Source organism: Siphateles boraxobius, unplaced genomic scaffold, assembly GCF_051911475.1.
Source record: "Siphateles boraxobius isolate OS27281-9 unplaced genomic scaffold, OSU_SipBor_1 19, whole genome shotgun sequence".
NCBI classification, from domain to species: Eukaryota; Metazoa; Chordata; class Actinopteri; order Cypriniformes; family Leuciscidae; genus Siphateles; species Siphateles boraxobius.
The window spans coordinates 22,853,577-22,878,915 of record NW_027508799.1 but is presented as its reverse complement, the minus strand read 5'-3'; the positions used below and the strand labels follow the sequence as shown (position 1 = coordinate 22,878,915).

At 36.1% G+C, this 25,339-nt stretch overlaps 5 protein-coding genes across 17 annotated transcripts in view; all 5 read right to left on the bottom strand.

Moving 5' to 3' along the window:
• The window catches only part of mybpc1 (myosin binding protein C1), a 41,021-nt gene extending 40,484 nt beyond the window's left edge, over positions 1–537 (bottom strand). For 10 of the 12 annotated variants that reach the window (XM_077234328.1, XM_077234326.1, XM_077234330.1 and 7 more), the window contains exon 1: positions 163–388. In XM_077234328.1, coding sequence (XP_077090443.1) covers positions 163–184 — 22 coding nt within the window. In that variant the 5' untranslated portion in view covers positions 185–388. Of the gene's footprint in view, positions 1–162 lie in introns of all 12 variants that reach the window. The other 2 variants (XM_077234337.1, XM_077234333.1) reach the window with 2 other exon arrangements.
• Positions 538–3,766: 3,229 nt separating this feature from the next.
• On the bottom strand, positions 3,767–6,811 carry spi2 (Spi-2 proto-oncogene). The gene is made up of 5 exons (XM_077234338.1): positions 6,615–6,811; positions 6,342–6,438; positions 5,387–5,517; positions 5,082–5,301; positions 3,767–4,792 (listed from the first exon to the last, which is right to left on the bottom strand). Exons 1-5 carry the CDS (start codon positions 6,615–6,617, stop codon positions 4,476–4,478), a joined length of 768 nt encoding a protein of 255 aa, XP_077090453.1. The 5' UTR covers positions 6,618–6,811; the 3' UTR covers positions 3,767–4,475.
• Positions 6,812–7,168: 357 nt separating this feature from the next.
• Positions 7,169–9,989, bottom strand: spic (Spi-C transcription factor (Spi-1/PU.1 related)). Of its 2 annotated transcripts, none has more exons than XM_077233818.1 (5): positions 9,865–9,989; positions 9,547–9,634; positions 9,274–9,395; positions 9,072–9,168; positions 7,169–8,769 (listed from the first exon to the last, which is right to left on the bottom strand). In XM_077233818.1, exons 1-5 carry the CDS (start codon positions 9,865–9,867, stop codon positions 8,285–8,287), a joined length of 795 nt encoding a protein of 264 aa, XP_077089933.1. In that variant the 5' UTR covers positions 9,868–9,989; the 3' UTR covers positions 7,169–8,284. The 2 variants fall into 2 exon arrangements, with proteins under 2 accessions (XP_077089933.1, XP_077089932.1); XM_077233817.1 differs by having other exon boundaries at positions 9,847–9,978.
• A 6,281-nt stretch (positions 9,990–16,270) lies between these two features.
• On the bottom strand, positions 16,271–18,344 carry dnajb9b (DnaJ heat shock protein family (Hsp40) member B9b). Its single transcript, XM_077234325.1, has 3 exons — positions 18,252–18,344; positions 17,494–17,724; positions 16,271–17,395 (listed from the first exon to the last, which is right to left on the bottom strand). The coding sequence occupies exons 2-3, from the start codon at positions 17,708–17,710 to the stop codon at positions 16,971–16,973; spliced, it is 642 nt and encodes a 213-aa protein (XP_077090440.1). The 5' UTR covers positions 17,711–17,724; positions 18,252–18,344; the 3' UTR covers positions 16,271–16,970.
• A 4,915-nt stretch (positions 18,345–23,259) lies between these two features.
• Positions 23,260–25,066, bottom strand: avpr2l (arginine vasopressin receptor 2, like). The gene is made up of 2 exons (XM_077234324.1): positions 24,220–25,066; positions 23,260–23,339 (listed from the first exon to the last, which is right to left on the bottom strand). The coding sequence occupies exons 1-2, from the start codon at positions 25,064–25,066 to the stop codon at positions 23,260–23,262; spliced, it is 927 nt and encodes a 308-aa protein (XP_077090439.1).
• Between the last annotated feature and the right edge of the window lie 273 nt (positions 25,067–25,339).

The following is a 25,339-nucleotide window of genomic DNA, read 5'->3' as shown; positions in this document are numbered from 1 at the left end:
AGGTTGAGGTGATATCACTCATAAATGTTGTTGTATGTCTTGATTTGGTAGAATAATGATAGTAATGTCTTGCCATCCTAAAACATTTCTCTACCTTTTGCTCCAGTTTTCCCATCAGACTACAAAATCTGTGGCGTGATGACGGACAGAATTCGTTCTCACCTTTCTTTGTGGGCTCAGGCATGTTGAGCCGTTCTCCGGTGGACCAGGCACCAGTTGGAGGGGTTCAGGGGTGAGTCTGGGCTGCCCAGTGTGTGTGGCAGGGGGTGTCCTTTAGCCAGGGGGTGTTATGATGGAGAAACAGAGGTGAGGAAAGCTGCACCAGAGACTGTTGAAGCCAATAAGGATGAGGGCAACACAGGAACGTGAAGGAGAAAATAACAGATCTGGGGGTGCTGAATAAATGGGGTTTATATAGCGCTCATCCTAGCCACTCCTCTCTCTCTTTGATAATGGAGCCCAAAAAGATCCCTCCCCTTCTCTCCTAAAGTCCTGGGGATTAGATGTGGCTCACTGTGCCCTGTCTCCTCACCAGCTGGAGTCAGACAGCGAGAGGGGCTTTTGGATAACGTTGCATTGCAGAAAAAAAGACGGTATTTCTGTTGACAAGTTGGCATTGCTTTGAAAATGTCTCAAGAGACATAACTTATTTATATACAGAATGCCTGACACTTAATTCAAAATGATAATGTATAAAACATTTTTTTATTAATAATCTAAGTGTATAATTTCATAATTGGCATAATTGTAATGTATAGAACAATATATTTCATAATGTATAATAATATAATAATAAGATATATAATAAATAATATTTAATAAAATGTAAAAAAATAAAATGTACAATTTATAAATTTTTTAATTATGTGAAATCTAAAATAATATACAATATGATAAAATGTAATAAAATAAAAATATAGAAAATGTCACATTTTCCATTTATTTATTTAAAAATGTATAATAATATATATAATAAATAACATCGAATAAAATGTAATAAAATATAAAACTATTATTTATATATATTTTTATAATTTAAAAATATTATATAATACGAAATTATACAATAATAATAGTCAAATATAATATTATATATTGTTTTTATACTTTTTAAACGTTTTTTTAAACATAAAAACATCTAGAGTAATGTACTGCGAACAATGTGTTTGTAATGTGTTTGTAATGAAGAGACAACCCTGCCACAAGTCAAGGGCATTGACTATAGGGTTAATGAAATAGATATTATTAGGTGATGCTGTCATCTAGGGGTTCCTAGTGTCTAAGCTCCACCCTTTCCCTAGAAGGCCTTTGGGTGATATTTAGGGCTTAGTGAGAAAAATAGGAAACATTAACTTCACCTTGCAGCCAAGTGCCAGAGATGATGTGGATGTAATGTGGATGAGGGTGATATGAACAAACCAGGACTATAAATTCCTGAGCAATGCTTTTAAAGTCTATAATTAGAAGGCCATCCTGAACTCTGACTTTTGACATATCAAGCATGGAAAGATGGTGGGGGTGTTGTCATTGTCAAGACTAATTATCCTGTTGACTCTTTAATTTTCACTATAAATCAGGCCCTACTTCTTGCAGACGTGACAGCAATTTACACAGTGAGTCCCCAAAGCTTTAATAGTCTTACATTTAATTTGATTTATTATTTCCAGAAATTTGAAATGTATCTCAAATAATAAAGAAAGATTTTAAATCAATCAGCTTGAAACTATGACATTATGCTAATCTATTAATTTTAGAAAACACACATTGAATTTCATATTCAGAAAATAATAAAATTCATACTGATATTTTTTGTTATAAAAAATGTTTTTATATGTTAAAAAGTGATACAAATGTCCTGATAACAAACATCAAGAAAACTCAATTATTAAAAATAACCGTATTCCTTATAGTTAGTTTGCCATAATCTGTGCGCCAAGCAAGTCTCTTAAACTATCAAATAATTTGTCCTTTTTATGAAATGAAAAAGTTATTTCAGGTTGTAAAATGTAAGATGTGGTGTGATATTTATTAATTATATTAAAAATGTTCAGAACCATGTTAAAACTATATGAACACAAAACCTTTCTAAGAACGTGGAACTTGTGTTGTCTGTGAACTTCTAGTTGAACTGCAGACATAAATATGGCAAAGATTGAGAAAAAAAATTTCAACTTCTCAAACGGTCACATGAATGGCAGCAAGTCATATAAGAGGGTTCTGCTGAGCCAGTAGCATATTGCATATTAAGCCAGGAGTCTTCTTTAGTAATTTCAGGCTGTTCTTGTTCTGAAAGACTCTGACGGGAATTAGTCAGCAGTCATTCTATCCATAGCAACACTTGCCATCAAAGAAATCCATGTTTAGAATGGGAATTTTTCCCAAAAGCATCTTACACCAAAAGTATGTGGTCGCATTAACAAAATTAAATTGGAATCTCTTTCTCTCCTGGCTGTGTGTGATATAAGGAGGTTATGAATGTTGTGCCATACTCTTCTATCACAAACCATCCTGACTGAATTTAAGCATGATTTTTTTCGGCCTTTTTTGGCCCTTTAGCAGAGCCTCCAACGAGGGGCCCATTTATAACCCTGTTGTGTACAGCTCTTAAGACAGGGTGCTGGAGAAGTATCATGCAGGCCTGCCACAAAGTTCACACAAAACCATTTGGACCAGACTGCTGGTAAAAGGTTCATGTCGCCCATGGGGATTTAGCTCTCACGGTCACCATAAAAAGCTCAGACGAGAGAGTCACAGTGGCACCTGCCTTGACAAATACACACACACACACACACACGCACGCACACGCATGCACACGCACATAGGAACCTAAACAAAGACGAACTGATATCGCCTCAGAATTTCAGCATCTCGTTAAAATTCAGTATGTTCAATAGAATGAAGCTTCTCCCTGTGGAGCGGGCAGTACTTTAGATATAGTGAGCCAGTAAAGCACGAATACCCACTGCAGAAATAGATTTCACTCATTCCTTTGAATAAAACACTGTGGGACTATAAAGGGCGAGAAACACTATCTCTGAATGGCAAATTACCATGTGTGAGGAGGACCCTGTGGCTGGTCAGACAGTCAGAGAGAACAAACCAAGAATCTGTCTTTTACTACGGTGCTGTCAACAGCTTTGGGTCCAACTTCACTGATGCCAGTGAAGAAAAAACACAACAGCTGCTTACAGTGGCTCCAAAAAGTATTTGAATGCTTAACCCAGGCTTAAAAATGTATGAATTTTATTGCAGTATGCAGTAATACAAAAAGTATTTGTCAAATCAACTTAATGTGGTTCAGATAACAATATTTTGAGTTTCTGTTTATTATACAAATCTCCTTCATTGTATTAACTCAAATTTTTAGTTTCAGTGAACTCAAAATAAATTATAACTAACTAACTTAAAGTTAAACCAACAATATTTTTTACAGTGTAATTGGACAAATCGATAAGAAAGTTTTATGTGACCCAGGTTTGACTCACCGAATTTGAACCGGTTTTGTTGTTAAGTAAATCTAGAACTACAACTATGTTAATTGAAATAAAGCTGAAATAAGATACAAATAGTAGATGCACGTAAACTTAAAAAGCAAGAACAAATGAGAATGACAAATGTTGCCTTGGCAAATAAGTGAAATAGGTTGAAGTTTAAGTATTAAAAATAATAAAATTAAAGCTAAATAGAAATATAAAAATGACAAAAGCACATAATTAAATTGCACAAAAAAAAGATTGACTATATATGCAAATGTACACCAATACAATTTTATTTATAATAGACAAGTTTATAAAAGATATACTTTTTAAATGCATCAATATATAAAAAATCTAAACTTAAAAAAAAATACAATTACAAATGTTGCCTTGGCAACTAATTGTAATAAAATAAGTTGAAGTACTAAGGACAAAAATATATAGAAGATGCTTTGCAGTGGTTTTTGCTGATTTGTAATGTACAGCATCAATGATTGTTTACTGTAATTTTTTTTCATTAATTAAGTTGTCAATAATTAAGTCCAAAAAAACAGAAGGAAAAAAGCACAGCTGTGGTGAGTCACTGAGTGACAATCAAAATAACAGCAGTGTAGCAGCTCTGCCACCTACTGGTAACAACTGAGCAGTGCGGGAAGACATTTAGTCTGTTTTTATCTGGTTTTGTTCTTTTCAACTGCCAGCTTAGAAGCTGATTAAAAAATACTAAAATATCAAAAGAAATGGATACTAAAAAGACATGTTTAAGGACATAATTTATGCATCAAGCTATGCAAAGAACAGCAAAAAGTAAATAATTTGCTTAAGAGTCTGTTATACAAAACACCATATTTATGAACTTTTTATGAAACATAATTAAGAAAAAGGAGGTTATGAAAAAAAAAGAAACTAATTTTACCCTTCTCCTGTTACCAAGGTAATTAAGATATCATGAGAGCAACAAATAATGACCTTAACACACTGGAGGCAATCATTCAGATCTCATTTCGATGCTTTCTTTATACCATTTTGATTCTGTAAAGTAGAGAGGGTAGCAACACTGAACTGGTAAGTCAGTTTCTTTTTCACTTTAATGATCTCCCCCGAGCGGGCGTAATTGCGCAGGGCACGGGACATTTTCTGGTAGGTCATGGGCATTCTGTTGCCCTTCCTCTGGCCCCACAGCTCTGCCACACGCTCCTTGTGCCTTGCAGAAAAGCGAAAGACGCCGGCTGAGGCCGGCACCCAGGACACGCAGTGGGCCATGCCTGGGTCCTCCAGCATCTCGAACAGGAAGTGGAAAAGACGTAGCTTTTTCCCTGCAATCAAAGAGACAATTGTAGTCAAACAACGTTTATGTGTGTGCAAGGGGTGGGCAAAGGCCTATGGAAACTATTTCCCATAAAACAGGCTTGTATTATGATAGGCATAATTAAGATAAGCATCTCTAAAGCATCAGTGGTGTACACAAGACCAGAGAAAATTAGAGAGAACTGAGATTCTATTTGGCAGTTATGGGTAGGACAAGCCGCTCCCGAGCTGCAGTTCCCCTAGGTTATTCCTCACCTTTGAGATAGCATCTAAATAAACCACAAAAGCAGAACTGACCTTTCTCTGCAGGTGTAATGCTGGGCAATGATTCGGCACACTTTTCAGGTGTTGTATTCGGAGTTAAAGGTCTCTCTGGTCCGTTTAGGGCATTTAAGACTCGTCCGTCGGGTGCATTGTGAAGGACCGAAGACTGATCGACTACGGTGGTGCTGTTGCAATTTATCCCGCAGTCTGTATATGAGTCAGATCCGTTTGCTTTGGCCAGAGATCCCATGACCTATTCATTTGACAAAAGCTCTTGGTTTTAAAATGGAAAAGAATGAGTGCAAGAACGACACGACATGTTGAACTGAATAGTTCACCTGCTCAGAAAACTGCAGCTGGGACTTTTCTTGCTCTAACACATTGCTGAATTGCTCCTCACCAAGTAGCTTCTCTTCAGACGTGTTCACAACTTCATCAGATGGCATGGCACAGAGATCCCTCACTCCCACTGCATTACCAAAAAAGTTAGTCGTGATAAACCCTAAAAGGGCCGTCCTTACTAATGTCACTGTTTTTTTTTTTGTCCATGCAAATCAGTGGGGTCCAATGTTTTTGTTTTTCTTACTCCATTACCTTGTGAAAAAGAAGTACACTTTGTCATTAAATAATAAGAATGCACTTAAGAATAAACGTGCATACTTAATATATAAAGGAACTACTTAAGTCTAAACTGAATGTAATGTTTTCGCACTTAATTGTATGTTAACTGCAAAAATTTTTATTTATATTACATTTATATTATTATATTAGTTGACACACATTGATAAACTAAAATAAACTTTAATGTAATTTCTATTGAAACTATTGTTTGTCATGTAATCACAATGTTTGTAATTACACATTTGTAATGATCAAGTACATGTGTTTAGTATGTTGGTTAACACATCGGAATAAATGTACTTCTTTTATGCATGACAAAATGATTTAAAATGTACTTTAAAGTAAAACTTTAACTATTAGCAGTAATTAGAAATTGTTAGAAAATGTGTTAAGAAACAGTGTGTCATTAATATTACATTATCTGCAAGAACAGTTTATATATATATATATATATATATACACACTACATGCAATTCAGAACAATGTGCTATTTTTACAAGGGTTGACTTTCATTCCATGGATGGCGAAAAAAAGTAAGAATTCTTCAAAATATCATCTTTTGTGTTCCGTAGAAAAAAGAAAGGCATACAGGCTTGGAATGACATGAGGATGAGTAAATGATGACAGAATTTTCATTTTTGAGTGAAGTCTGCTTTTAAGCTTTTTTCTTACTGTTCCATATGGCTTTTCTTCGAGATTCCTGTCTGTAGTGCTCCTCAAGAAATTCCAGAATCACCTCCAAATCAGTTTGATATTCCTGCGGACTGTTCTGGTAAGAAATATAGATTTTTTTTCCTCCATACACAAGTGGGCCCCCAAAACGTATTTGGTTAGATATAATATATATATATTGACATTGATACATTTAAAATTGTCCAAATATGTTTTGGCTCCACTGTAAAATAAAAATTATTCAACAAAACTGTAAAACGTATCAGTTCTTACCATGTTAGTGATCCTTATTGAATGAATTGCTGTTTCAAGTGTTGTTGTATTAATGAATAACCCAAAAAAGTAAATTTAAAAAAAAAAAGATAGATTGGTTACTATTAGTGTGCTTTTCAAACAAAACTCTCTCGTTGAAATGGCACAGACTTGTTTTTATCAGTAACAAGGGGCTGGGGGAGTGAACAGGCCTCTCTGGAATGATCTACGACCGTACATAAATAACCATCCATCTTTTGACCCAAAACCACAGTTTTTTTTTGGCCCAAACACACACACACACACACACACACACACGCGCACACACAACCTGATCTCCGTCTAACATGCATCTCCAGCATCCACCTTTATGGAACCAGTAACCACATCCTCTTCACTCTTAGAGATAACAACCACAACCAGCTAACAATGGCACGCAGGCTCCACATAAAAACACACATTCATTTGTGCTAAAATGATCGAGAAATTTAAATTCATGAACAAAATATGAAAGCAACATAGATGAGAGAAATTTAATGGTTAAAACTTCAATCATAAAGTCTGAAAGAGCACAATTGTTATGAGACAAGTGTTTATTGTCCAGAATGAAAATTATACAGCAGCACTACATTAGTGTTTGATTGCTATCTTACAAAGAGGAAGGTGATTTGAGATCGGTTTGTAATATGACACACAAAGCAGTCAAAAGCAATCTTCTCACTGTGAAATTAGATAAGCTTGGCCCAATGCATTTGCAAAGAAATCAGCGCAAACGTTTATACAGCGGGCTATACAGTATACATACAGTGGAGAGTTTAACAAACAAACCAAGTTAAATGGCAAACTTTATTTGAGCACAAAACAAATGATCTTACGTAAAAAATCTGATATAAATATGAAGATAGATCTTTATAGAAATAGAACAGTAGATAAACAGTGGTCCCGAAAAGAATGTGGTAAGAATGTTGTTTAATTGCATACAATATATCAAAATATCTTTACTGAACCATTTTTGCAGTTACTTTTAAGCAACTGGCAAACGGGCGTCCTAACAGAGTAATAATGCATATTTTTCTTCTTTTCACTTTAAGAATTTGATTTTTTTTTTTTTAAATAAAAATAGCGTAAAAACAGTAATTATGAAATATTGAACTGTTTTCTATTTGAAAATACTTTAAAATGTAATTTATTCTTGTGATGCAAAGCTGAATTTTCAGCATCATTACCTTCAGTGTCACATGATCCTTCAGTAATCAATCTAATACAGTATGCTGATTTGGTGCTCATTTTCTTATTATTATGAATGTTTAAAACAGTTGTGCTGCTTGATGTTTTTGTGGAAACAGCGGTACCTTTTTTTCAGGATTCTGATAAATAAAAAATTAAAAGGAGCAGCATTTATTTGAAATAGAAACTTTTTGAAACTTTGTCTTTTCTGGTACTTTTAATCAATTGAATACATCCTTGCCGAAAAAAAAATCCATAGTGACTAAACTTTTGAACATTATGTTAACATCCTACATTTACAAGCATTCACACATTTGCTCTTACAAATGTGTGAAAAGAGCTTTATTCTTCTATACATTTTACCATGTCAAGGTTTATTTCAAAGCATCTCCAATCTTATAATAGACAGAGAGAGTAATATTTAGAATTTATGGAATGTTAGGAATCGGCTCTTTTGAGAATTACTATACTGAAACGCCTATTTTGGGATCCTCATGCACTGTCAGTACAGTAGCAAGATCACACTCGCCCTGGTAAGAGTATTGGCCGCACCAGTAATGACAGTCCGGGAGAGGAGAGCTGTAGTACACATGCTCAGCAGAGCCTTGCTGATGAAGGGCCATTTCTCTGGACGAAGGGCCCGAGCTGTAGCCTGACAGTGAGCTCAGTCGCTGCAGTATTGCTGGATTAAACTGATAGGTGAGCTTGCGACGCACCTTCACAATCTCGCCCGTGCGGCTATAGTTGCGGAGAGCGCGTGCCATTTTCTGGTAGGTCATGGTCTTGCGGTTGCCCTTTCGTTGACCCCAGCACTCGGCCAGTTTCTCTTTATTTTTCGAGATGAAATGGAAGATGCCGCTACCTCGGTCCGTCCACTGAATGGAGTCACCCATGTTGTCGTCGTGAAGAGCTTCGTGCAGATATTCGTATAACCGTAACTTCTTACGGCCTAATGAGGAAGAGAAATGCACAATGCATTCAGCACTTCTGTATTATGATGAACTCAAGTTTGTTGAGAATTGTGTGCCATTAAAATGCTGTTCAGTCAGTTTTAGGATAAGCACAAGTATGCTTACGTCTACTTTTATTAATTAGATCATGATTCCTGAAAACTTTCAGCTGAGTTTACGTGATTTTACTTTTGCAGTAGGCCTATTGCTATGCAGTTAGAGAGAAAAATCAAAAACATACTTTTACCATCAGCACATGCTTTCCTACATATTGCATTATCACATTGTTGTAATGTTGTACCTTTTCCGTGGCGCTGTGGCAAATTTGAGTAAAATACCGAAGGCTCAGCAGAACACATTGGCCCCAGAGACACATCTGGCACAATGTGAGACCATGACTGTAGATACAGAGAGAAGCTTTTCTAGTCACAAAACACAGGTAAAAGCATCACAACCTAACAGCTGAAACCATGAAAGTGATAAATTCAATGAGTTAAACCTACTGAGGATTCATTCCAGTCATACATTGATCCCGGAGGCTCAAAATGAGGTGTGAACTGATAGTAAGAGATGGCATGTCTCACAGAAGACTGTTGACTTTCCAAATTCTCATAGGATTTATTTTCTGAAAGAGCCAATCAGCAGAGAGTGAATGATAATAATAACAATCATCATCATCATCATAATAGTTTATACATAATATTTTATACTTGATAATATTATATATGTATATTACATTAATGGTATATTTGTATCATATTATATTATATACATACCCGTGTCATAGTGCCTTGTTTGAGAATGACGCTGAATTACATCTATGGCATCTTGAAAATCTTGATTGATGTCATTTTCAAGAGACCCCTGTAAGAAAAAAAGGTATAATTCAGAATTTCATGCATATTAAATAATGTTTGTATTAGGGTTCTGTCTTCCCATCAAATATGTAAATAATACTTACAATAAATAGCTTATATAGCATATATATGGTATAAAAAAAGTATAAAATAATGTATGGATCAACAAGTTTTAAATAATCAAGCGAATAAATACTACATAAAACAATTTATAGTTACACTGGTCAAAGAACTCACCATTCTGGCCTTGGAAAGCCTAACTATTCATCTATGTAGATCTCAACTGTGTTGAACTGGAAATACCCTCTATGTCTCAGTGATTATAAGTGGACAGATATATTGTAGAAGGACTTCTGTTTTACTGTCCAACTAACCAATGCGGCCTGTTATATACATGGGTCCATTTAAATTTGCCACGTCAACATAACATGGAGCAGTCAATGATACTCTACTTCTCTTTTTGGAAATGAAGACACACAAACTCATAGTCCCTCTATTCTATAATCTCCATATCTCCATCCATGAAAAAAAAAGATAGAGAGAAAGAGGGACTAACCACTAGTTTATCCAGGATTCCTTCTCCTTTGTGAAAACATTTGCATTTCAGGTTAGAAGCTGTCAACGGCACTGCGGTTTATTGGTCCTGTAAAAAAGTATTGAGAAGCACCAAACAATAACTGCTCTGATAATCACAGCAAGACAAAAGCTGGGGAATGCTGGGAAATCGCACCCGAGGTGGGACACTTCAAGGAAACGTGAATTTTTATGTTCTTTTTACGCATTTCTGTTTTATTAATAAACAGTGAATAAATATTAGCAAAAACTATCATTTCTTACTAAGCAATCCTACACACGTTAAAGATAATAATTTCCTTCTTCCAATCAATTCACATTCATATTAGTGCGCTTCTCAACTAAACAGGCAAAGAAAGACTTGACAGATGAAAATCTTGAGTACACATTTCCAGTACACTGTGCCACAACCTGGATCCGAACCCTCAAAATGCAGTCCTGTTTTAATACATTTCGTTCTTTTTTTGCAGTGCATATTGTTCTAAGCTCGTAAAACAACAGTTAATTCATTGCACATTCTCATGACGCATGTTTTAAATATCAACTGACTGGCTCCTGAAGTTCCCCTTTCAGGTGTGCAGAGAATGAAAGCAAAGAGGCTCACTGATAAAAGATCCAGATACATTTTATGAGACCTCAGTCGATTGAGATTATACCGCTGTGATCTGGTGGATAATCAATATGCTAGAAAAGTGTGCTGTTAAAAAAAGTGTAGCCCCAAACTGTGTAAACAACTCACTGACCATAGTTAATCAGTTATACTGTAAATAGGCAAATGATGTCTCCTGTCATTTACAATAACCTAGTCTGTTATGTTTTTTTGTGTGGGTACTAACATTCATTGAAGCTCTCAAGATAAAGTCAAACATTTGAATATATAATGAATACTTAGGTACACTGTTTTGTAAGTGTATTGTAATGTGAATTATGCTGAAAAAGAAAAATGGTCTCCCTGGCTGACCAGCTGACAGCATGCATGTGCACCTCCAAAATTAACACACGTCAAGCTCCAAACATGAGTAAAAATGGACTTTGGAAAATAACTTTTGCTGATAACTTTTTTAGGAGCTACATCAATAAAGACGAATATGAATCAGTCAAACTTTGACTAATGTAGGTTACGTGAGTGATTCAAATCTAAGTAACAAACATCAGTCACAACTTGCACATCTTCTAACAACTTTTACCATCAGAAGTTTTACTAATATGCAAAGGTAAAAATAATGTAATAAACTTATTGTCAGTTAACCCAAAAATACTGTATACTATCGTTCAAAAGATTACTTATCAAGGCTACATTTATTTGATAAAAAATACAGTAAAACAGTAATATTGTGAAATATAATTACGATTTAAAATAACTTTTCTTTTTCATAATACGTTTAAATGTATCCCTGTGATGGCAAAGCTGAATTACTCTAGTCTTCAGTGTCACATGATCCTTCAGAAATTTGCTGCTCAAGAAACATGTTATTAGTATTGTTGCTGCTTAATATTTTTATGTTAACTGTGATGCATTTTTTCAGGATTCCTTGACGAATAGAAAGTTAAGAAACAGCATTTAGCATTTAGAGTTTTTGATAACATTACAAATGTCTTTACTGTCATTTTCGATCAATTGTATTCATGCTTACTGAACAAAATTCATAATTAATTAATTTATATATATATATATATATTACTGACCCCAAACTTGTGAATGGTATTGTGTGTGTGTGTGTGTGTGTGTGTGTGTGTGTGTGTGTGTGTGTGTGTGTGTGTGTGTACATTATTTAATATATATATATATAATTTAATACAAAGTGCAGTTTCATTGCTTGGAAATATTCTCAAGAAAGTTACATTTGTGCAACTATTTTTTTCTGTTGACAGGGTTTAACTGTCCTGGAACATCCGTGGTGAAGTGTGGAATTGTTTCCTGTCTGCTGTGGATGATAAAATGTGGGAGACTGTGCTTGAAGGGTATGTAAACCTTTCATCCACTGTGACTCACAAAGTAATTAAAATTGCAAGGTAATCTGTTTCGCATAGTGTCACCATAGTGTCAGTGAGTCACTTTAAATATTTTCAATATTTGTAATGCAATAACTTAACAATAAAAAATGTAAATGATGATTGAATGGATGAATGTAGTTATATAAAAAAAAGAATCTACAACCAAAATTAAACTATGTTTTGGATTCTTCTCTTGCCCCCCCCCCCCCCCCCCCTCTCTCTCTCTCTCTCTCTAAATGTTTCAGTGAATTTTTCCATTGGTTTATGAATTTATGTGTGCGTCTCACGTCTGCCGAAGTATTTACATTTTCTGGCAAAGCAGTAGCGAGGGCTTTATCTTTTCAAACAAAGAGCTGCTTTCCTTCCCCTTCTCTTCAAACCCTATTCAAAAGGACCATTAATACCAAACCCAATGAGGGAAGGGCAGTATAACCACAACATAGCTCCTATTCAACTTCTTTATTTACTGGCACCCAATCAAAATAAGTTCCCAAAGTGCCTGCACAGTTAAACAGATCACTCAAGCTGTCTGATGAAGTTAGCCCATAACATGGCTTACCAATTCTGGGGAAGAAAACAATACTGCTGAAATTGTTCTTGTTAAGCCTGGCCTGTTTGCATTGCAGACTTTTGTGGCAAACCTTTTGTACTCTTCTTTTCGAATATACAGTATTACAGCAGGCCCAAACTATAACTGAGTCATGCTTTTACTTTCTTTGCTTGCTTTGATTACAAAAGCAAATTAGTTGTATTCCTTTTAACCTTAAGAGTGGATACAACATTCATTCATTTATTTATTTATTTATATTTGCTTATTTTCTATTGTTTTTTTTATTTTTTATTTTTTATTTGTTGTGATTACAAAAGCAAATGTGTTTTATTCCTTTATAAGAGCAGCTAAAACATTTTTATTTATTTTTATTATTTTTTTATTAATTAATTGTTTAGATTACAAAAGCAAATCAGCTAAAATATGTAATTATTTATTTATTTATTACGCCATTTTGTAAAGCAAATGTAATATACTGTGCTTTAAAATGTTTGCCCATGATATTCTGTTAAGCTTTTTCCCATCAACTAACACAGAATTCCATAACTAGAACACACCCAATTATCTGACAATATTTTTTTCCTTTTGGCTTTTTTTCCAGTTCCTTGTTTTTTTTTTCTGGGGTGAACAATAAACAACATATTTCATTTCATATACCCTGTCCTCCAATGTCCCTTAAACTGAACAGCATTGTGAGATATACTGTCTTTTTCATATTTTGGACACTTCCTTAATTGTGCTGTGTTGAGGGGTACCAAGTGCAGGATTGAACAAAGCTACAATAATCTGTGTTATTATGTACCATCTTCAGATATTGTTGTGCATCTGGAGCCGTGCTTGAAGGACTGATGTGAGTGATTTATAACTTGTTTATTTGTTGAAGCTTTCATTCTAAAATAACCTTGTGTTGATAACATCCTGTTCCTCTGCTGATTCTTGCCATCTGTTTCTTGTTTTCCAAATTTGTAAATAAATACCTCACCTGTTCTTTTGTCAATTGCATCTTTGGGAGTCTTCCTGATAAGGAACTTCCTGGTATCTCATCACACTTCAGTGGGACACTGCTGTTGAATTCACTACATTGTCTGCAGCATAATCTTTTGAAGGTACAATTTCCATTACAATTTTGTAAAATGAAGGAAACATTTTTCAGATTCTGAACTATTTCTTGGTCACTAATGAAATAAGCAAATTTGTGACACTGATTATGACGATCAGGTGTTCTTCCGATGTAGCTTAAGGTGCTTTTTGGATCATTTCAAATCATGATGGAAAACATGATCATCAGGTTTCAAACCTGTGGAGTTCATGCTGCTATCATTAAAGCAAAAGAGGGACAAACCAAATACCGAGACAAATGTAAGCATTGTAACAAATTTTCTGGACTGCGTTGTATTAGCATTTGGAACATTGTCCTGCATATGCATATTCATTCTTAGAAATAAAGGTTCTTCATTGGTATCTATGGTTCAGTTAAAAACCTTTAACATCCACGGAACCTTTCCATGGGTAATAGTTTTTTTTAATGGTGGAAAAAGATCATCATCTGTAGATCATAAAAATTGTTAAGAACTGCTCACTAGAAAGTACTTTGGAGAACCCAAAATCGTTCAACTATGGCATCACTATGAAAACCCCCTGTCATGAAATTGAAAGGGGTGGTGATGGCGCAGTGGATAAGACACATGCCTTTGGTGTGAGAGACCCGGGTTTGAATCCACTGTGAGACACCAATGTGTCCCTGAGCAAGACACTTAACCCCTAGTTGCTCCAGACGCGTGCGACCTCTGTCATACATAGCAATTGTAAGTCGCTTTGGATAAAAGCGTCAGCTAAATGAAATGAATGACTTACTTTGAGCTACGAGGCTGTTAATCCATGATAATTGCTTCTGTTGAAGCCACCAGTCTGCATTATTTCAGCTTTTTTCCCCTCATGAGCAATGGCCTCCAGTTCAGTATTATTCTTGGGTTTGCGTGCTGCAACCAGCGCCTTCAAATCCCACCAGAGATTTTCTATGGGGTTCAAGTCAGGTGACTGTTTGATGGCCACTGTAGAATCTTCCTTGACTTCCTCTGCATCCAAGCCTTGGTGGAATTTGAGGTATACTTGGGATCATTGTCCTGTTGAAAGATCCAATGCTTCAAAGATCCAATGCTTCAGATCCAAGCTTCAACTTCCTCACTGACGGCGTGGCGTTCCACACACTGCAGGTTTCTATGTTTCTAGTGCCAGAGGATGCAAAGCAGCCCCAGAGCATCACCAAGCCCCACCATGCTTAACTGTAGACAGAGAGTTATTTTCAGCAGATGCTTCATTCTTCTTCCTCCAGACATACCGCTGATCCATAGGACCGAGAAGTTCCAGTTTCATCGCACAGAATCGAATCCCAGAACCTCTGTGGCTTTGGATTTATATGATACTGTTGTACGTCTTGATTTAAATTTGACAAGATTACATCTAAATTTTGCCAATAAACCTTATTTGCAATGGGGTTTGAATAATTTCGATTACAACTGTGTGTGTGTGTGTGTGTGTGTGTGTGTGTGTGTGTGTGTGTGTGTGTGTGTGTGTGTGTGTGTGTGTGTGTGTGTGTGTGTGTGTGTGTGTGTGTGTGTGATATATGTATAATGTATATATGTATATATGTATATATATCCTTCAAATCAAAGTTTGTAGTGTTATGATTCACTTCGTAGCTGATTGTCTTGGTCCGTGGCTTGTTTTGACTGACTATTTTACAATCCCTATGGGGAAAAAATGAATTGAAAGAATACTGTTACTTAATTTTGATGACCATCAAAAAACTTTAGACATTCTACTAACTGTAAGTAAATCTGCAACTACAGGTCAACTTACTCTCATTAATAAAATGTAAGGTTTCGGGTTAGAATAATTAGTTGACATACTTGCAAAGTTTCTTATAGTCAGTAGAAAGTCTAAAGTGGACCATCGAAATAAAGTGTTACTAAAAATACTGAAAAAGTGGACGGGCACTGTTGTACTCTATAATGGAATCAAAAGTTCCATTTCATGTGGTATCTAAGCATGTGCTTGCTTGAATTATATATTCAAGCCAAAACCATTTTTTAACACGGTGAAACAGTAGAGAGCCTGAGCATGGCAGTAAGAACACCAGTCAATCACACACTCTCCATAAAGTTCAAAACTAGGAAAAATATGGTTGTTAATATTGCTGTTCATTCAGACAGTTCACAAAGCTTGATGAGGTAATTGTTTATTGGAAATAAAAGTATTCAGATTAAACTGCTGACAGACGTGTTATGCTGCTTTAGCTAAAATGTTTGGATAGCCAAATAAATATACACACATTTTCGGAACTACAAGAAGTGTAAAAATGTTTTTGTTCAATAGTTATTTATATGAATTAATGATTATACGTGGCTTTGTCTACAACTGCCCCAGGTAAAACCTTCCATCCTATTAATATGGAAATTTAACATGACAGCAAAGCGAGAAACAGTAACCGTCTTTTAGGCACAGCTTTTCATTTGATCATATGGCTTCTTTTTTTCTTTTTTCCAGGAAAGCCCTACAGCTAACAGGATCCCCCCTCCATTAGGAAGATTTGAATAATTATTGCACATTTAAGGGACTTCCCCTTCAAAAGAGCCACTTGCTCTGGTGTCATGTTAGCCAAGATTGTGATCACGTAGCCTACATGTGTCAAACAGCTTCAAGGTTCTAGGATCTTCAGAAATAAGTTAAAACAGGTGGAAAATCACAAATAAGCCATGCAGCGGAACTTCATGATAAACACAATTGTGTGTTTTAAAGCCTCAGATGTAACGTGGAAGCCTTTTACCCTGAAATATGCTTTAAGACCCTAAATCTTGACTTCATAACAAAAGAAGAGACTCTTAGAGTTTATAAATGGCAAAAATAAATGATGAAATAATGAACTAAATGTAAATATACTACAATAACATTTTTTGAAATATATTTAAAAATATACATGACACTGTATTTCTTTTTCCATATGGGTCCTCATGTGTTAATGTTGAAAACTGTTGATAACATTATAAATATGGTGTGAATGGTGAATTTTGTATAAAGTCAGATTTAGGATCCCTGAACTGCGGATGTTTCGTCCAGTAATGTGTGATTCTTGCAGTAGACTTTTTCGAGGTCATCAGTACTGATACAAAACAGCATTGAAGTTTCAATCAAAACAACTGGAAGACATTTCCATGTGCACATTAACTCAGGAGCAGTCGGTGTATGTTGTGACCATGTTACCCTTTCGCTGTGTGACAGTCCTACAGTGCTGCCTGCTGGAACTGTGAAACCTGTTTTCAGTCCGAGTCTGGTGTCCATTAAAGGAGAACATCCTTTCCATATTCTTAAACATATCATCAAACATGTCACCACCGAAAGAGTTCTGGAAGTGCCTACTGTGCCTGCTATGTGCTTCTTCATGGGCCTGAAAGTGGCTGTCGAAATGTCTTTTATTATGCATGTGAGGGTTGTGTCCATGCATGTCAGAGTCTCTGAATATATCGTCAAAGTTGAAGCTAAAATGTTGCCGGAAGTGGTCCCCGCCTCCTCTCGGGCCCTCCCTGGAGAACGGACTGCTCCTTGTCTGGTCATACTCCTTCCTCCGGTTGTCATCTGATAATGTTTCATATGCTGGAAATGGAAAAATATGAAGCTTTAACAACTGATCAACACTTATAATGTTCAGAAATGTGTGTCCTGTGTCTATTTGAATGGGTGTGTTGACTCACCCTCAGCAATCTCTCTGAACTTTGCCTCTGCATCAGGGCTTTTGTTTTTATCAGGGTGATACCGCATGGCTAGTTTATGGAAGGCTTTTTTGATCTGGCGATCAGATGCGTCTTTGGGTACACCCAAGATCTCGTAGTAATCTTTCTCGGCCAGAATCAGCTCTGCGATGAGCAGAATGCTCACAGCCACAGTGAACACTGACTGAGCTGTTGCCATGCCTGCGGTCAAAACTGTTAACAGGAAACAAGAGTCAAGATCACAGTTAATTTGCTTTTGTTTTTTTTTGTCATGAAAAATTTCACAGTAGTACATCAGTGTCTATGTAATAATGTCTATTAATGTATGTATGAGAATATTAAGAGTGTATGTATTTAGGCCCTATACGCATGAGATAGATAGATAGATAGATAGATAGATAGATAGATAGATAGATAGATAGATAGATAGATAGATAGATAGATAGATAGATAGATAGATAGATAGATATAGCACTGTCTCTAAAACATGATACATGATATACATTTTCCTAGAAGGGCTTCAAGCTAAATATAATTTCCTATTTCTTTATTATGGTTTATGCCCTGTTGCCTGTATACGTTCTTGACAGGTTGAAACTGGGTTACAAGTCCATCATTCATAGAGACTTGCAATAGGACGACATAATAATAATTACTATTATTATTATTATTATTTAAACAGCTTTATGTATAATATTAAGTACATTAAAGATATAATAAATCTGCTGGTTTTAACTTACCCGATGGTCTCTGTCCCAAAGTTACATCGACCACAGAACAGCTGACCCTTTTCTGAGCGCTCTGACAGCGCTGAAGTTACTGTACCACGATTCGCAACGCGATTGGCTGATTCCTGGGATGAATGACTACAAGCATTTCGATTGGTCCAGCTCGGGGAGAACATTTAACCCTTGCCAGTGCGTCACTTCCTGTTTCGTGGTCTGGTCAGCGTGCCGCGATACTGCGTGCTGTCAAACTGTGGAAAAACAGAGGACCGCCTTCAAAAAACAATAAAAGATGTCTGTCGATTAATCTATTTGTCTACACACACACACACACACACACACACACACACACACACACACACACACACACACACACACACACACACACACACACACACACACACACACACATATATATATATATATATATATATATATATAGGCCTATAAACTGTATATATTTACTGTAGGCTATATATATTTTTGTATATAGTCATTTACTAAAGGTTCCCTGTGAGAGATTAGGTCAGGCTAAAAAAAATGGGTCAACGTGAAGTGAGAAGTGTACTTGTAGCCTATTATCATCGATGGCGGACCTGATATCTGAAGGCCGCTGCTATTCCATCTTTATCTTTCTCTATGTCATAGAATTATCTTTATTAGGCTACACCTTTTTGTTTTAAGCAGAAGATCAAGTTACGCAATCAAGTTCTGTGTAGATTTAAATGTTTAAATCTAATTGTTCTTTGTTTTGTGATCATTCCTGCAGAGCAATCACATGACCGCTCATCAGATACAATAAAGGCACAAGATGTTACAACTTCACTCATTTTGTTGCCCCTTTTTCTTGCTGCCCCTTTTACTTGCTGAACTTTCCCTATGAGTGTTTGCTATCGGTGACAACAGTATCAGAAATTGACGGCATCCCAGATGCTGTTATGGAGGTTGAGCACTCTTATTCTTAATGGATTATTAATACTCCATGCCAATATAATGGCATAAGAAACAATATGAATGCAGTGACCAAGATCATGTCTGTGGAGCAGGAGTTTAAAGAAAAGTAATGCTGTAAGAATGAAAGCTTTGCAGGAATATTTCACTTCACTTTAGTATTTTTTTTATCATTACTAGTATTTTTTATTATTCATTTATATATTTTTTCAAGGTATTTTGTAAAGGTTTTGAAACATGTTTTGATACAATATTTAAAAAGATTAAATACTTTTATCTTGAAGCTGTTTGACACATGTACGTGATCACTAGAAAACATGTCCTTTGCAAGCCTGTTACACAATTTGTATATCTTCCATCTCGGCTAACATGACACCAGAGCAAGTGGCTCTTTTGAGGGGGAAGTCCCTTACATGTGCAATAATTATTCAAATCTTCCTGATGAAGGGAGGATCCCTCGAGACAAACTGCAAGTTAGCTAAATGAGATTTGGTACTTGCTTGCCAGAATTATTTCTGATTTCATGCATAAATAAAGCCTATTTAAAGGAATTTATATTGTTTTGTGGCTTCATATAAGTCTGAGGACGTGACATGGATTTATTAAAACCTGTCTTTCTTTTCATGCATGCGTGGCCACTTGGTGTCAGTGTGGCAGAGGTCATGTCATTATTATAGAAGTGAATGATGTTCATTCACACACTAGAGGGAGCTTAAAAATAGTTATTCATTTGGTATGGCTGAGACCTACACAGTAATTACCATGGTTTGAATGGAAAAGGTAGCATTATGTCATTACGTGCCTTAGAAAAGCACTGTTTACTCTGTTGAAGATGTTGTCATTTTTTACTCATCCTCAAGTTGTTCCAAAACTGTATGAGTTTCTTTCTTCTGCTGAACACAAAAGAAGATATTTTAAAGAACGTTGTTAATCAAACAGTTGACGGTAGCCACTGACTTCCTTAAAGGGGAAAAAAATAATACTATGGAAGTCAATGGCTGCCATCAACTGTTTGATTAACCAACATTCTTTAAAATATCTTGTTTTGTGTTCAGCAGAAGAAGAAAAAACTCATACAGGTTTGGAACAACTTGAGGGTGAGTAACTGATGACAACATTTTAATTTTTGGGTGAGCTATCCCTTTAAGTAGACTGATGTTATCAGGGAAATTAAACTTCATCAACAGGTAATCTACGCACTAGTCCGTTTACACAGCCTAGTTGTGTTTGTAATCGCGCTCTTGCAAACAAATAAACTCAATTTTTTTTAGCCTTATATTTCTGGCGATTGTAGATAGGCTTCAAAATTCATAAAAGTTGTGTTCATTCGAGAAAATTATCTTGATTGACAAAATATTTCAGTATCATAACCGTTTGTTGATCACTTATTTTTTTTTGCGATATTTCAATTTTTGTCAGTGATGCTAACTTCTGGGTTGGCCTACAAAAACACATCATCACTGCAGCACTTTATTCCTGATGTCAAAATCAATTCCCACCCTACATTTTTTTCTTGTTCGAGAAGCGTTTCACTTAGGCTACATTTATGTCACAGGGAAGAAAAGACTATCGCAACTCCCTCATTTCTTTGGGCCCTCTAAAAACTGTTGTTTTAAAAGTATTGGAAAAATTGTTTATTGATCAATATAACTCTTGCGGCATGTACAGTAGAATAAGCATGTTTTTAGTATCTAAAGTACAAGTGCAACGTTCTTCAAATGTATCAGAGTATTATCAAATTTAGGAGGTCAGACCATATCTGTTAGGTTGTAATGAAGTGCACAATGAAGGAGTAGATAACAAAAACAGTCTTTAATAAATCCAACAGGGTAACACTCAGGAAATCACTAGGAGAAAAATACACACAACCACGTAAACTAAAGAGGACACCGAACAATGGACTGAGCTTAAATACACACAGAGTAATCAATGGAAAGAAGAACAGGTGTGAAATGAATGAGTAACTATGGAAAATAACAATCACTGTGAACACAGGCAAACAGGAACAGAACAAAACCAAACTAAGGGACCATTTACACGACATCGTTTTCAACTAAAGACGTAAAACTTTTTATGCGTTTTGGGCGTTCATTTAAACGACAACAGCGTTTTAGGGGACTGAAAATGCAAACTTTTGAAAACGGGTTTGAAAGTGCACGTTTTTTTTTAAAAAACGCTACTGTTATCGCCTCCATGTAAACAACAAAACGTGAATTTGTGAAAACGGTGTGCATGCGTATTACAAAGTGACATCACCAAGTACTGGCCTGGCATGCAGAATACTGCGTTTTTAGTTGTTTTTGCGGATCCGTGTGAACGGGGATCGTTTTGATAACGGAGACACAGTACGCAACGGCAAAAGAAAACTTTTTCTATTTTTAGTACACCGTTGTCACGTACTGTAAACACAAGTGAACTAATATAACGAAACATAACCCTTACAGTTTCATAGCCCCTGTTCTTTGTGTACTATGATGTCTATTCAATTTCAAAATATGATCTAATTATGTTATTACTCATAGCTTTCAGAAGCCATTTCCTAAATGTCATAATTTACACCGCATTGTATTTGATGAGGGGCATAAAATGCTATGTTATTTTCACTTCTGCGTCCCCTTCCACCGTTCGGCTACAATGGTCTCCACCGTTTTTCGTCTGCCTCTAAATATGCTCTAATCCCATTTCCCAATGGCTACCTTGGATACAGGTGCCTTAGGCTTTCATTTTGCCTTTAATCCAAGAAGTGTTTGTGCAGTAAAAGGCTAACCAAATTTTGTTGTGTCGTTCTGTAGTTCTATAAGGCCTAGATACTTTTTGGCATGTTTTTACAATCATAATTTAAGCATATGACCATCAAGACCCTTTAATAAATTTATTTACCTCATTGTTTTTCAAATGAAAGGTGAAGTTTTGGTGCATAAATGGGATTTAGTTTTTTTAATATGTTATAAGTGCACAATTATGGCCCTGACTCATTAAAATAAATATCTACAAATAAATATTTTTGGAATAATTAAACCCGCAAGAGATTTCTCATTCAAAAGATGGTCTGCTTTTAATCTCCAAATGTGTGAGGAACTATATTAGGTGTATTAAATATTCAAAATTGCTCTATTATTTATGGGAACAGGGGTGACTAGAAGAGAGAAATGGGTTGGATTATGAAACTGATCGCTGAAAATCTTGAATGATGTTCGTATGAATCCGGGTTTCTCTGTAAAGGAACATTCCCATTTCATTTAGCTTTATTTAGGGATTCAAATGGATTTCAAAATGTGTGAAGTGACTTTCACAGAAAACAGGCTTTGCAGTACAAAGAAATTTGTGAGCGTGAAAATATGAGGTCATCACAGTGACAATGGAAACCGTCACAAATAGAATTTTTTTATACACAAGCTCATTTGCATTTTTGTTTAACTGAGGAATGGTAAACAACAATGAAATGAATTGCCTTGACCAAGGCCAATTTCTAATTTACATAAGGTAAGGTCATACACAGTGTTTCAAAAATTAAACAAAAGACCTGAAAAACGTGACCAAATCTATACAATCAAAGCTCATGACAATCACATATGCAGCTCATTTGTCTGCATAATCACACAAATCACGAATGTGCTAAATATCTTTTAATACATACTGGGAAATAATTACAGTAATCATACCTTGATTTTCTTTAAATAGGAGCCATTTTTTCTTGATACAAGACTTTATGATGTTAGTGAGTCACTCAGTGCAGAAAGGCTGGTAAATTACCAGTAAATTATATATTTTTACAGCACAAAGATGAGGTGCCATCACCCATATTATCCGTCAGAAACCTCATTCTAAGATACAGTTACTTACATTTTACGACTTAGTGCAAACATGAAAAGAGAACTGATCTCCTTTATTGTCTTTAGCATTACAAATAGTAGATAAAAAAAAAAATTTAAACTAATGACCATGCCGAACTACGCAACAACTTTCCATAGCCAAAATCACTTCACTTATTATAAAATGACAGGGAAATTGGGTTATGCTGAGATCATATTCATGCACTCTTCAGCAGCAAGAACTTGTTGTCTGTGAGGTTCTAGCTGTAGTACAAGTAGATCCATGGGTTTGTGCAGCTGTTAAGACTGGCGAGGAGCATGATAGTGATAAACACTGGCCCTGTAGAACAGAAATGAGACTGTAAATAAAGAATCACAGACAAATATAGCAAATTGCACCTAGGAAGTGTTCAACCGTGGAACTTTTCTGTGCAAAAATATTAGCTGTGTGCACCATCTGGTGTCTGCAGGCAACCAAAATATAATACAGTTTAATCTGATCGGGTCCTTTGTGGGCTGGTGAATGGTTTTATTAATGATTATGTATATTGTAGATCTGCAGCTGTGAGGAAATAGATTGTTAACGCAACAGAATGGTTGTGAGTAATCATATCTACATATATGATATCCCATATAGCCTACATTAATGGTCAGTGGTCACATCTGATTATCCTGATATCATAACTTTGTGGTTATATTCCAGTATATTGTGAAAATCATATTTGTTTCTTATCATTTGTATTTTATTTATCATATTACCATATATCATAATGGTATTATTATATAATTTACATTAAAACTATTGTATTCTATTTAAATGTTTTAGAAAAAAGTCAAACATGTGTAGAAATATTGACAAATAAAATATTGTGAAATATTTTGTGGAAATATTTAAAAGACATATTTAAGATGCTGCACTTTTTCTACAGGTAGGCGTTTCGCATCAAATAAGCATGCAGATCATTAACTCTACAGACGGTCAGATGTTCTTCACTGACGTTTCTAGATGCTCTTTGGATCATCTCAAATCATACTGGTGGTTTTAGACAAATTTAGTCTATGCTGCTATGCTGCTATCCAAAAGTAATTTTTAGTCATCTTGTTAATTTTTCAATGCAACTTTACTGTTATGTTAATTATTTATAACGAAAAATGTTGTTCCAAGCCATATAAATGCAAAATAGAAGCATCTCAGTGACTTTTGGAAAGCTTTGACTTACCTTGCGTGGGTGCACTGCTTGGACTCCAAGCTGACCAGAGCTGGACCACGAAGAATGGGCTCCAGCAGAGGGTGTACACCAGGATGATAATAAAAGTCATTTTGACAGTCCTCAGCATTGCGCTTGATATCCCTTTAGTGCTGGAGCGCCCGTCACCTGTGCTGCCCTGCAAGGCTTTCCTCTTCATGTTGAAATAGATCCCTGCGCATATCTTTATCTGACAATACATCAAGATTAAGGCTGGCAGAACAAACACAGATAAAGTGATCCACGTTATGTAGATTTTGCCTCCCCAGGGCTCAATAAATGTCGCCCAGCAGTCGAAAACGTTTTTCTCGACTTCTTGGAGAGAGAAGATGAACGTCTGCGGAGCGCTGAACGCCAGTGAGATGAGCCAGGCGGCGCCTATGGCAACATACCTGCGGAAAGACCCCCGGAAGAACGACACCATGGGTTTGCAAACCGCGTGATAGCGATCTATGGTCATGGCCACGATCATATACGTGGACGCAAACATCCCGACCACTTGAAGATACTTAACTGATCTGCACACCAGATCGGAGCCTTTGAACCGGTGCGTAATTTCCATGGAGAACTGCGGCAGGACTTGGAAGAAAGCGACAACCAGGTCTGCCAGGCACAGGTGCAGAAGAAACAGCTGAGTTCGAGTGTGTCTTTTCCGTCTTTTCCAGAGGGCATGGAGGAGGAATAAGTTGCTAAATGTTGCCAGTATGAAAATGGACCCCAGAACTGCAGCTTTCACGAGCGCAAAGTGTCCATCGGATAAACCAAACGCCTCGTGCGCAGTGGAGAAGTTTCCGCTGCTGCAATTAAGGTTATCAGCCATTGTTAATTTAATCCTATAGTACCTGACTAGTTCATTTGTTGTGTTTACGGCGTTTGACTCCTGCAGTTGTTGAGCACTGACGCACACCCCGCGGTGCGCTATGGCACAAATTGGTCAAGACTCCAACGTGACTAGCCTACCTGTGTTCACGCACGTCAGGCATTTAGTCATACATCAAATAATGGGTTAAATAAACACTTGAAATATTTTTTTCTCGAAAATTGTGCTTTTGAGGTCAATGATGGCTGTATTTTTCACATAATGCCCAATTGA

What these genes read in the sequence shown, in the direction of transcription:
- spi2 (XM_077234338.1), bottom strand. An exon ending in AAGAAAAGCCATATGGAACA is followed by an intron (nt 5,518 to 6,341) that starts GTAAGAAAAAAG and finishes TTGGTAATGCAG; the next exon opens with TGGGAGTGAGGGATCTCTGT. An exon ending in AGCTGCAGTTTTCTGAGCAG is followed by an intron (nt 5,302 to 5,386) that starts GTGAACTATTCA and finishes TCAAATGAATAG; the next exon opens with GTCATGGGATCTCTGGCCAA.
- spic (XM_077233817.1), bottom strand. Translation starts at nt 9,867, where the DNA reads ATGGTGAGTTCTTTGACCAGT. An exon ending in TGGTGAGTTCTTTGACCAGT is followed by an intron (nt 9,635 to 9,846) that starts GTAACTATAAAT and finishes TTTTTCTTACAG; the next exon opens with GGGTCTCTTGAAAATGACAT. An exon ending in ATGACTGGAATGAATCCTCA is followed by an intron (nt 9,169 to 9,273) that starts GTAGGTTTAACT and finishes CTGTATCTACAG; the next exon opens with TCATGGTCTCACATTGTGCC.
- dnajb9b (XM_077234325.1), bottom strand. Translation starts at nt 17,710, where the DNA reads ATGGCAACAGCTCAGTCAGTGTTCACTGTGGCTGTGAGCATTCTGCTC. An exon ending in GTTCAGAGAGATTGCTGAGG is followed by an intron (nt 17,396 to 17,493) that starts GTGAGTCAACAC and finishes TTCCATTTCCAG; the next exon opens with CATATGAAACATTATCAGAT.
- avpr2l (XM_077234324.1), bottom strand. Translation starts at nt 25,066, where the DNA reads ATGGCTGATAACCTTAATTGCAGCAGCGGAAACTTCTCCACTGCGCAC. An exon ending in AAGCAGTGCACCCACGCAAG is followed by an intron (nt 23,340 to 24,219) that starts GTAAGTCAAAGC and finishes TCTGTTCTACAG; the next exon opens with GGCCAGTGTTTATCACTATC.